We start from the raw sequence: 12846 nt of genomic DNA, 5'->3' as shown, positions 1-12846 counted from the left end.
TTGATTTGTCGCCACCTGGTGGTGATAAAATGTCATCGCCACCAGGCCCAGGAAAAGCAAAGGAGAGACATTTTTAGAACCATAATCATGTATGCTATTGTTAATTGATATTTTGGTTTCTTTCTTTGTTTGTTTTTTGTTTTTTTGTTTTTTCAAATCAATGATTTGTCAAATATTGAATAGCAAAAGCCATCTCTACTGTGAACAAGGTGTGAGCTACAAGTGGTTTCATTTATGCTAATTTTAGTTGAACAATTTAAAGGGTCATACATGTATATTTACAATCATACCTGTTATTTTTTAGTAAATTATGAAAACGTATACATGTGTCTATACATGTTTGAACTGTCCATTGTTTAAGCCATAGGTCTCTCTGGACAAAAATAAACCATCTCATTGAGAATACTTGCTTAAATATGAGATGAGTAAAAAAAGAGTGATGATATTTTTTGTCCCAGAGGCCACCATCTGTTAAGTACTAGGCTTTTCTTCACTTCATTTATATGTGGTAATATGTGTGATGAAACCCATTTTTGCAGCCTCAACAGTTAATGGGTGTTGAACTCTTCATCATAAAACACTTTGCATTACAAAGAAATACATTAGTCACTGACATTGCTGTCCAAACCCTCTCTGCTGCCTGCCAAATGAAGTGAAAATGCTTTTGACACCTGGGATTCCCAGACGGGTTCCTATCCAAGTACTAATTAAACCTAATTCTGGTTTTCTTCTGTTTTCTGTCTACTCCAACATAAAACTAACCCACCAAAATAAAAGCCCAAATGTAGCCACTAAAAGGAGGGAGCGGGGCTCTGTCTGACACGTTGAGTCCAAGGATGAAACATGAGGCATTATTGCAGTTGTGGACGTTTAATCTACCGTTTCCATGAAGAACATACATTCTGTGCAGATGGATGATGACTGGACTAGACTAAGATGGAAAATAGCCTTTGTGTCTTACTCTTTACATTTCTTACTCTTCGCGTATTTTACTCCGCACCTCACATTCTCTCTGTACCAAGCAAACAGAATCACAGCCAAGCAAAGGTGATTCATCAGGCAATCAGTCAATCTGATGCACCAACACACCCACACAGACATGCTGCACCCACTGCCCCATGTGAAAACACAGGAAGTAAATCCTTACCTCTCCAGACTCAAACTGGGTAAAAATGGACATGTGCAAGAATGCCCCAGCAACATGCAGGAGGTAGAATTGTCTATTACTGACACTGGCATCAGTGGGCAGCTCTGAAGAGTGGAATACAGTAGCATCTAACAGGTGTCAATGCATGAGGACGAGGATCACTGCTGTAATCAGTGCTGATAGGGGACATACAAATTCCTGATGAAACGAGATGTTCTATAGTACAGTGCCTGCCCACGACCGTCAGACTGTAGAATCAGCACTCCTTCCAGCCGGCCACAAATAGACAATCACACACACAATCCGGTTGACTAGTTTGTAGCTTGTATTTTATCTTATCTTAGTAATTCATAATTTTATTTTTTGTTTTTAGTGCTCTCTTCAATATAAAAGTTATTTAAAGGTAACAGGCAAATCTATATGGATAGTTATTTTTCAAATGCATTGTGTAGGTCCGTACACACAGGGGAGGGTGTGCTATTTCATTCTGAAGGCAACACAGACACAACACAAAAATCTTTGATAAAATAACTGCGCATTTGAATGAAAACACAAGGCTGATAAATCACTCTCACTGACCTCATTGCTCTCTTTCATCATAAGTATTTCTGTCAACTAATGATCTGGGTGAGCGGATGGTTATTTCACAAGTCATCCGTGGTTAAATCTATAGATTTAATTGCAATCCATTCAGAACTTAAATGTAATGTCCCTAAAACAAATGTCAACCTCTTGATGGTGCTAGAGGCAAAGCTTTAGGATCTGAACAAACTGTTTGTGTGTGTGTGTGTGTGTGTGTGTGTGTGTGTGTGTGTGTGTGTGTGTGTGCGTGCGTGCGTGCGTGCGTGCGTGCGTGCGTGTGTGCGTTAGTACTGAACATCATCAACTATTAGAATGTTTAAGCATGGAATTAAAAGCATGGCTCTACTGTACTGAGTGATTTTTATGTCAGAAATTATGTAAATTTAAAATTCCTTTAATTGCAATGTTAGCATGCTGTGTTGACATTTGATGATGACTCATGTTTTTTAAATCCTAATTTAGGAAAATGTTGGAGTTACCGAGCTTAATTTGAAAACTCTGGAATCCTTGTTTTGTTTCAGGGTTGTTGTTTTTTTTTTTAAATGCTGGGGTATTTCCCAGGTTTTGCTCACCCGTTTGATTGTAAGTAAATGTTCAGTTTTTGAGTATTTACTTCTGTTCCCCTTTCTTTGCTCATCTACTACTCATCTGCCTGAGCAGCAGAGCAAAGAAAACAAACCTGTTTGGCCGGCTGCAACCAGGAAATCAATCAGAGGTTTCACCCCAAAGGCGAGCCAGAGAGGGAGAGAGAGACAGAGAGAGTCATAAAGAAGCAGCCACATCTCAGCCAATACCAGAGAGCGTGTTTCTGCTGAGCCCTTGAGTGAATTGATCAGCTCAGTTGACCATGACAATGTGGGACTGCCGTGTTGCTGATGTGTGCATGTGAATACCGGTAAGCATGCTAAATAAGGGTGTGAAAAATGCTTATTGTGTTTGGGTACAGAGAGTTGGTGGAGGAAGCTTGTGAAACATGGAACTGCTTTGACTGTCAGTGTGAAACCATCCCTTCCCTTTGTTTGTTCTTCACTCTCTCTCGTCTTATTTTGCAATCCTTGAGAAAAACTTTGAAAGGTTCAACAGACAATGTGCATCTGATCTGGCTGACAGGAGGGGCTTTTTGAAAAGAAACGTTTAAATCTTAAATCTATTTTTTTGCGATGCTATTATTGAATGTGTTTACTACTGTATTTGTGATTTTCAGATGGTGTTCGGGACCCACGAAAAATACCTGAGGGAATATAAATGTTACCTTTGACCAAAGACGTAAAAATATAATGAAACTCTGCTCCCATGTCTGCTCACAAACAATCACCCATTCAAAAATTAACAGAAAAATAAAAGGATCATTTTTAATTATTGTTACACATCCACACGTGCAGACGGACTGGCAGGTCAGTTCCATTCACGCAAATCATGGCAACAGCAGGAGATTCTGAGGCCCTCACCAGTGCAGACAGGCGGCTGGTGGACAAGGCCTTAAAACGACTGAATAAGCTGCACGAGTTGTGCACCAACCCCAAGCTGGGTCTGAGGAACAGTCCGCCCTACCTGCCAGACCTCATATCGGAGACAAAAAAGCTGCTTGTACAGGTTTGGGAGCCCTACAGGGGCTCCAGAGCAGCTGGCAGTCATGCGTCCCGGGCAGACGAGGCCAAGTACCTGAGGGTCCACGTCAGAAACCTGCTGGATAAGACGGAACGAGCTGTGCTGCTGTTCAAAGAAGGACGCGAAAGAATATTTGAGGAAACCTCCAGCCAGAGGTAAGATGTCTTAGTGTGACAGAGTCTGTTAAAATTCCACCCTCAGCTCCTTCTTATTCTTTCATTCATTCAGTCTCAGTTTTTTGTGCTCTGTCCATTGGAGAAAGAAGCAACCGGTCTCGTGTATGTCAGAGACTAAACAAATGAGAAACATAATCATAATTTTTGGTAGTTATCAGTTAGACATTGATCTAAATTTAAAGGAAAGGAAAGGAAGGAAAAAAAACATTCACATGTACTTATTCCAACTTCTGTAGTGATAGTATTCGGTGTTTCTCCGCAGTTTTAAATATTTTTTAAGCATGTTGTCCATCTTAGTTCTCTGACATCCCCCCACTCCGCTATAATGGACAGTTTTAATGACATTCAGAGAGTTCTAATTCTCTCAACATCAAAACTACTTTGGTGAAAATCAGCTTTTTCTGTCCAGAAACTACAGTGTCTACATGAAGATTAGTCGCAGATCAGATCTTTCTTCTTTTGTAATTACTGTTCTGTAAGCACCTTATGATTAATTTCATTCACAAGTATTCAGACAGAATACCCCTCACAATATTAAATACCGTATGAGAACACATCTTCCTTCGATCCCACACGTCAAATGTAGACTGTACGGAAAAAGAACGAAAAGGACCAGTTTGGCTAAAGTGGAGCAGCTAGTGACTTTTTATTTGAGCTGCGCCCCCCTGTTGCTGTTTGGATTACTAATGATGAAGATCGAACAAGGAGCCAGAACCACATCTTTGTGATGCTAATGTGAGGGAGCTAGTGAAAAGAAATTACAACCTCAGTATGTGAGCTGTTTGGAAGAGAGGGAGTCTGGACTTGAGTGTCATATATCCATAAAGGTGCATTCACGGAACGCACACAGACTTTAAAGTCAAAGTCCATTATTACTTATGACTTTTGAGAGAATTCAGACTTGCCTCCTCCAGCTCACACTAAACTCACCGCATGCAAAGTGTCACTAAAAGCTTTTATCACAGGGTTTTTTTTCCCCCCACATCAGCTGAAAATCAAAAGAAGCCATATTTGAAGATTTATTACTGCAACATCGAAAGTCTTCAGCACCCACCAGATAACAGATGGTCTTGTCACGCTGCCAGGTCTGCATGGGCAGTCATGTGGTAAATTCACAAAGTGTTATATGAGCAAATTGTATAAATATCCTCCTTTTGTGTTTTTACAATATCCTGACATAATGACCTCCATTGTTGCAGCTTGTTATCTTGACTCGAGCCAGTAAGCTGCAGGTACCCCCTCTATTTCTATTAACCCTGACTGTTTGATGGTAAGAATAATAATTGGCCCTCCAGTAAGTGAACTGTCTTCTTGGCTCTGACGTGAAGTTAAAAACAGAAGTGAGATCAGGCTGGAGGTGACGATGACATTAAAACACAGTGGAAGATTATTGTACCGTGACATACTGCTTAGCTTTAGCTTCCCTTGACTGGAATACAAAAAAAGCCTTCAAATTAAAAATAAAATCCATTAAACTCAGAAGTAAGCTGTGAAGCAGTTTATGCAACTGCTAGGTTTAAAATTCAGTTTTTACAAGATTATAAATTTCTCAAAAAGATAATTAACTGTGTATACCCTAGAGCGCCTCATTTAGAGTTTTATTTTAATACTGACAATCGGTGTTTAACTTTAGTGTTTATTTCAGTGTTGCCGGATTGCTTGGATGCAAATTTAAATTACACTTTATTGTAATTACACTCAATCACTGTTTGTTTCGGCAAACAAACATCTTGTTGATAACTTCTGCAAAGATTTCTCCTGGTAGGTGATGGTAGAGCGAAGGACTTCAGGTGAGGATCCATCAATATCAGTTTCAAGCCTCATCAGATACTCTGATCAAGCTGATGAATGATAAACCATCACTAACAATGACACAATGTGATTTTCATTGTCCCAAAATAACTTTTGCACTTAACGTAAACTACCCCAGCTTCCACCTTACTCTCCCCTCCACTTCACAGTGGGTAGATTGTAAACGGTCACTGCCCACACAGTTAAATTCCCTTCTAAAGAATTTACAATACCGTGAAAAATCTGCAAAGAAATATCCACAGATGTGTCAGCAGTGTGTTTCGACAGATGTAGTTTAACAGAGATGGAAATATAAACTATTTAGTGGATTTTCCCCACTGTACAATATGACAACAGCTACGTTTGGTTCCAGTATCAGTGGATACTCTCCTGAACACTTTGTTAGTGCAGTTTGATGGTTTTGAAATGGAATATAAACTGTAAAAATTTACAGAACTTGAATGAATTTGCAGGATCCTTTTTTAAATGAATCAATAACTAATTTAACATAGAATATATCAGAGGTAATATATTTAATGTAGGGTTTTGTCTGTAAATGTACTTGCATTTGACACTTTTTCGGTCAGGTTTGTCTATGAGTGTGAGAAGGAACATAGAAAGACTACTGGCTCCGCGTTTAATGAAACATGGTGGAAGGGTGTCGTGTGAGCCAGAGAAGAATCCATTAAGTTTTGGAGCGAATTCAAATCACAGGATGGAAGCACAACTTACTGTTAGCTTCTGCTTATCCCAGCAACCGAGAACAACGCTGTGAGTCAGAGAAAAGAAAAGATAGTTTGTGATTGTTTCACTGTGATTATGTTTTAAAGCAATTGATATACCCACATGTACTGCATGACCTCAAACGGAGGCGTATGTAAACCTGTAAACCTGTACACCTGCAGCGTTTTCAGAGAAGAGAGATGGAGTAAGTCGTCACATTTTTGGTTTTAATTACTTTGTTTTTGTAATTTATATTTGAATTTAGACTAAAGCAAATTCTATGCTCCAAAAATATCTCCCGCTATTTAATTTTTTCCCTTTGTGTAATAATAGATGAAATATGACATATGTGAAGGTACATTTTGTATGCTTGTGTAGCTGTGGAAGGTGTCAGCCATGTTAATGCTTGTTTGAACTCAAAAAAAGCAGTACTTGTGCAATAATTGGAATCATGGTTCCCCAAAAAGGGTGTTTGTAGAATATTTATATCAGTGTATTTATAGCCCACGCTTTGTTGAACAAACTTACATCACTATATTGTAGGTTCTGGGTTTACTTCACCAAGTCACATTGGTGGATTATTCTCCAGATACATACCGTCCCTCACAAGTCTTTCAGCTATTATGATATTTATAAAGAGACATGCATGAGAAATAAGCTACAGTCCCACAAAAAACACAAGTTAAACACTGTTATTTTATTTTATTTTTAAGTGTAACTAGATACCAACTGGGTGATTTCATTCCTGTGTCTGTAAATACAACTAAATGACTGTTTTTAATTCTCAGGAGGAACCTGACCAAGCTGTCCTTGCTGTTCAGTCACATTCTGTCGGAAATGAAGGCTATGTTTCCAGAGGGATCTTTTCAGGGCGACACCTACAAGGTGACAAAGATAGAAGCTGCGGACTTTTGGAGAAATTCATTTGGCAACAAGTGAGTGTGGATGTTTTTGGGTTTTTTTAAAAAATTATTATCAATGTTCATTGCTGTGATCACCATTACTACATGTTACTAATGTGTTCTGACAGGTGCATAGTGCAGTGGAACCATTTTAAAGAGCATCTTAGTACTGTACATGCATTTGAGGAAGTGATGGAGTCGCTGGCCCTGAAGTCGACCATAGATCTTACCTGTAACAGCCACATCTCTGTGTTTGAGTTTGACATCTTTACCAGACTGTTTCAGGTGAGGTAAAAAATGTTCCAATCAAACGTAATGATCATCTGATTAAATATATGAATAATTTTTTTGTCTGATCATTGTTTTTTTCTAATCATAGTGGCTATGTTGCAGAGATTTATATGAAAATATGTCCAATGTGATATCTCTACAATGAATTTAACACAACAACCAGACGTTGGTTTGCTTAGCACAACAGACAGATTTAATTATAATACATTACACTGCCATTGTTACTACTACTACTACTACCACTTCATCCAGCTTTAGCAATTTTACTGCTCTTCAGGCACCACTTTAACTACGACTGCTTCTGAAAATGCATGTGTTTAGTGGGGATTTTGTGACACAGAGACAACAACAGGAAGAGAGAGTGAAATCATTTGTGCATCGGATCATGACCAGACAAACAGAGCCGGGCCCTTTGGATGATGCGCATAAAAAAAATCCTAAAATCCCACCTTGTTGGTTTATTTCATGTTTTAAATGATTATAAACAAGATATTATGTGCTATTTAGTCAGCTAATACATTGTATATATATATATATATATATATATATATGGGCGGCACGGTGGCGCAGTGGTTAGCGCTGCTGCCTCACATCACGGCGGACCCGGGTTCGAGTCCCGCTCTGTGCGGAGTTCGCATGCTCTCCCCGTGTCTGCGTGGGTTCTCTCCGGGTTCTCCGGCTTCCTCCCACCTCCAAAAAAAGCATGCGCTTCAGGTTAATTGGCCGGTCCCAAATTGACCATAGGAGTGAGTGTGTGTGTGAATGCTTGTTTGTTTCTGTGTGGCTCCGCGGTACACTGGCGTCGTGCCCGGAGTGTCCCCCGCCTCACGCCCTGAGACTGCCAGGATAGGCACTGGCTACCCCGCGACCTGCGTTAGCGGATTAAGCGGGTTGGAAAATGAATGAATGAATGAATGAATATATATATATATATATATATATATATATATATATATATATATATATATATATATATATATATATATATATATACTGTATATGCACGTAATGATTTCACTTGCTGAGTCTCCTATAATTTCAGCCCTGGAGGTCACTCATAAGGAACTGGAACCTGCTAGCAGTTGCTCATCCGGGCTACATGGCCTTCCTCACCTACGACCAGGTCGTAGCCCGTCTGGGAAACCATCTGCACAAACCGGGAAGGTGAGGCGGAGCACAGCACCAAACATGATCTGATGTCCATTTCAGAAATGCAAAACTGATTTTTGTCACACAAATCTCAAAATTCCAACTTTCACTGCTCTTGTTATATTAAGAATTTGAACTGTAATTATTTGACAGATTTGAACTACAGTATGTAACTGTCAGTGTCATCAAACCAATGCTGATGCACTTTTCAGTTAACTGAAGCCAAGAAGAAAAACCATGTTAAAGACACTTGATTGAAGTTAAACATAAAATCCTCTTGTGTTTAATGTGTGATCTAAAATGCTTCCCTTTCAGTTACATCTTTCGTCTGAGCAGCACCAGGATGGGCCAGTGGGCTATCGGCCACGTGACTACAGAAGGAAACATCATCCAGACCATCCCCCAGAATGCACCACTGTACCAATCACTTATTAAGGGCTTCAAAGAAGGCTGGTCAGGACAAACACACACACACAGGTCTCTGTTTGTTTGTTTTTATGTGTTTGTGCCTCCTCTGTGATTGCTGTGTGTTTCTGTGCCTGCAGCTACCTTTACCCAGACGGTCGCGATGTGAACCCCGACCTGACGAGCCTGTGCGAACCACAGCCGAGGGGCAAAGTTAAAGTCACAGAAGTAAGCAGGTGCACTTTCTACCTCATTATCAATTTATCAAACTGCCAGCAATACCCCCGAAGCGAAACGAAAGACACCAAAGATCATAGATAAATCTTCTTATTGGTTTCTTTCTTTTCTGTTTACCCATCACTCCTTCAACGCCCAACAGGAGGAGTATGAGCTCTACTGTGACATTGGCAGCACCTTCCAGCTGTGTAAGATCTGTGCAGAGAGGGATAAGAACACTCGTATCCAGCCCTGTGGGCATCTCCTGTGCAAACCCTGTCTCATAGGCTGGCAGGTATGAACCTTCAAACCACCGACTGCTCTAGAACACATCCAGTGCATATAGTGAACTGTATTTCAGGACAGGACATGACACATCTACCATGTTTAAACTGAGAGAGGTTGTTGCTTTAGCAGTTGTGTATTCACTAAAGTCTGGGTTTAACAAAATGGAGTATTTCTTCTCTTTTTTCTTTTTTTGCTTTTCTAATTCTCAGAAACCAATCCCAGGATGAATTTAATCATTTTAAGACAAAACAATCTAGAAATGTCCCTGTGCAGATTTCTATTGAAATCTTGAAACTTTCAGTTGAGCAAATCTCAAAATGAAGCATTATTTAAAAACTGCTGTTGTGAGCTATGGATAATTCTTTATAATGCCTTTCATGTCAGTGCATTTTCCATGCCCCGATGTTTATATTTATAATTACTGGTTTCATAATCACATCGGTCAGCCTTGTTGAAACCACCAAACAGTTTAACAAGCATTCAGTTCACCTCTGCTTATGAAATTAGTAAATCCATACTCTCAAACTTTTGTCGACCAAGAGTCATCGTCATCTAAACTGACGCCTGTAGGATCATCAATTGTTTTGACCACATTTCAGCTGTCATAGTCATTATTTAGACAGTCTGTTCCATGTTGATCTTATGCAAAGGGGTTTTCCCCAATCTATATCTTCCCCTTTTAAAAATTCAAAGACATCTAAATAGATTCAAAACTGCTGCTGGTGAAATACAATTACATGCACCAGTAGCGGCCAGAAGTCTCCCATCTTGCACAAGAGGTGTTCACAAATTTAAGATGCAGAGCAGCAGGTCCTGACATTTTGGCTGAGAACTTCCTGTGTCAGCAAAGTATGACGTCCTCCTCGAAATGTGGCCGTAAGACTTCAATGGAAAAACTAAGTTGTAAGTCGTCATTGTGGTCAAGCACATTTCCTGATCAGTAGGTAGCTTACATTACAACCAGCGTGAACACTAACACAACGAAAAACAATAGTGAACGCAGTATTTTCCATCATCTTAATCTTTGAGTGAAGCGACAATCAAAGGCATGGGGTGACTGCCCTGACATTCAAATAATGCTACCATTTCTCTCCTCATGATTTGCCATTAATATTTATTTATCAGAGGTCATCTGGCTACACCTGTCCATACTGTCGATGTGACATCAGAGGAATGGAGGCGGTCCTTGTAGAGCCTTACCTGCCAGGCAGCAGTATGTGGGAAACAGAGGCAGAGGAGGATGCAGAGGAAGAGGACCACGAGGACATCGAAGTTGTAGTGAAAGGAATGTCTGCCCTGGGAAAGGTAGAAATATTTTAATGCATATTGCCCATTGTTTTGTGCTTTTTTTCAGGTTAGTAGACAAAGATATCAACAACTAGCAAATGGATTGCTATGAAATTTGGAGAATACATTTTGTTGTCCCGTCATCTCTTGATTTTATTTCCTCCAGGGCCACCGTGAGGTTAATATTTGTAGTTTTGAGAGAAATTTCTCAACGAGTCATATGGTCCTCACCATGAGGATTTGTACCTTGGTGATGTTACTTTTCTCTCCTGTCTGTCACAGGTGAGGTTAAGACCCACATGTAGTGCACCAGGGGAAAAGTCCACATTCATGGTTTTAATTTGAACAAAATCCACAGCAGGTTGTCAGAAGATCGGGAAAGGAAGGGACAAACAAGCAAAAAAAAAAACTCTAGGAAGTCAGAGAAACCTGGAGAGTAGGATGAGTCGATGACAGTCTGGCAGCAAACTGAGGTCTGAGCGGAGTTTAAGTAGGTGGAGCCTGATTGGAGATGGGAAGCAGGTGGCTGCAGCAGCACAGGTGACAGGAATGAGAGGATGAGTTCAGGATACAGAGGACAAGGAGGGAAAACTAGAACTGTGACCATGACGTTAGCCCCCCCCCCACACACACACACCCCAACCCTGCTCATGGGATGGCCGCCATCATCCCAAAAACATAGTCCTGGAGGAGGGTCAGGATCAGGATCCAGGATAAATCAGGCTCTGGGACAGATTCAACTTCAAGTTCAATTTGTGAAACTGATTCAGGTTCAGGTTTGGGCTCTGGTAAAGACTCGGGAACAGATTTGGGTTCAGGACTGGGATCAAGTATAGCCTCAGGTTCTGGCAACAGATTCAGGAACAGGTTCTGGTTCTTTTTCCGGCTCAAGAAGTGGTTCTGGTAAAGCTTCTTAAAACATAGGGTCATTTCGGGCCAACTTTAGTCACGTTGTTCAACATTAGCTGCATATTTTCCATTGAAATACATGAATTCAAACACAGTCTTGTAGAAACCGGGTGCCTATGCGTCGTAGCTGATGCCTGCATGTCTTTTCATCTCTTCAGGAGGCTCATAGTGGAAGTGGAACACGAAGAAAACACAAACAACGTTCAAACAGGTGAGACACGTATTGAAACAGAGCAGCTGTTGTCTATGTGTAACACTCTGGAATCTGAATATAAGCTTCCTGGAGCGCTTATAATAATTTAATTTGACATTTATTTTATTTATTTTTTTGTTTTTTGTACAGCGCTGAATTCCTCACAGAAGTAATGATTTTGTCCTCCTCCCAGAAGGATAGCAGCAGTAAGTTTTTCACCATGCTACACAAACACTGGTGTCATTAAAAACAATGTATGGTTATACTGCGCTATAGAAGTCCGAAGTCATCATCGTCAGAACTATTAAATGTGGTAAGTCAGTTGTTCCTAAACTTTCTGCCATTCTTCTCTTGAGAAACTAATTGAATAAATTCCAATGGGACTAATGATTACGGAAGAAACTTTTTTAATTGGAATATTAAAACAAGTCAAGGAGTGTTTTCTTTTCAAGGATACTTTTTTTGTGAAATTCTGTTTTGCAAATCAAAGATATGACTGACTTATTATGCTAGACTGATAATGAGAACTTGTTGATTACTTGTGTTATTGTCTTTCCACCCTCATCTATCCAGATTGTTTTGTGCTTATTGTGTTTGTTTTTTTTAAATCATATTATTAATGACATGATTGGCATTAAAATGTTTCTGGCTATGTCTCATTTTCCCTTTGGAGAACCATTTATACTTTGTTGTGAATTTTAAGTTATTGTAAAACCTTTTTTTTTTATTGTTTGTTTGTTTAAAGGTGGAGTAGCTTGGCTAGGACCCTCCAGTCAGGCTGAACAGAGACAAAGGCAACAACAGATAGAGGAAAGACGAGTGAAAGACAAATACGGACTGGGAAGATGACAACAGCATCAACTGAGATCAACTGAGAACTTAAGTGAATGTAGTTGTTAATTAAATTAAAAAAGGTTCAGCACAGGCTCTTACACACAGTCTCACTTCTTTATAGTAGCAAAAGCATTTTACTGAAGCTGACGATTTCACAAAAGTTTACCAGAAACACCTGTAATATGTACATCGACAAGACAGTAAATAACATGTATAAGATGAATATATGAAATAATAAAAAACATGATATTGTGTGATTTTACTCATACAAGGTCATGGTTAGATTATGTAATTCAAGTGAATGAAGTCATATTCAAATATGATGTAAAATCACAAATAAAAACT

At 39.6% G+C, this 12846-nt stretch overlaps 1 protein-coding gene across 2 annotated transcripts in view; it reads left to right on the top strand.

Moving 5' to 3' along the window:
- Positions 1 to 12846, top strand: part of cblc (Cbl proto-oncogene C, E3 ubiquitin protein ligase) — a 16161-nt gene extending 3315 nt beyond the window's left edge. The window contains exons 3-14 of one of the 2 annotated variants that reach the window (XR_011037091.1): positions 2390 to 2624; positions 2934 to 3492; positions 6816 to 6962; positions 7058 to 7214; positions 8263 to 8384; positions 8685 to 8822; positions 8915 to 9002; positions 9154 to 9285; positions 10404 to 10583; positions 11633 to 11685; positions 11818 to 11980; positions 12413 to 12846. Coding sequence is in view for 1 of the 2 variants with exons in the window: in XM_068324088.1 (XP_068180189.1) it covers positions 3146 to 3492; positions 6816 to 6962; positions 7058 to 7214; positions 8263 to 8384; positions 8685 to 8822; positions 8915 to 9002; positions 9154 to 9285; positions 10404 to 10583; positions 11633 to 11685; positions 11818 to 11873; positions 12413 to 12516 (1524 nt within the window). In the remaining variant the exon portion in view is untranslated. The remainder of the gene's footprint in view (positions 1 to 2389; positions 2625 to 2933; positions 3493 to 6815; positions 6963 to 7057; positions 7215 to 8262; positions 8385 to 8684; positions 8823 to 8914; positions 9003 to 9153; positions 9286 to 10403; positions 10584 to 11632; positions 11686 to 11817; positions 11981 to 12412) is intronic. The other variant, XM_068324088.1, reaches the window with a different exon arrangement.

This window comes from Antennarius striatus, chromosome 9 (genome assembly GCF_040054535.1).
Source record: "Antennarius striatus isolate MH-2024 chromosome 9, ASM4005453v1, whole genome shotgun sequence".
NCBI lineage: Eukaryota > Metazoa > Chordata > Actinopteri > Lophiiformes > Antennariidae > Antennarius > Antennarius striatus.
The sequence above is the reverse complement of the archived record's forward strand: the minus strand, read 5'-3'. Positions and strand labels throughout refer to the sequence as shown.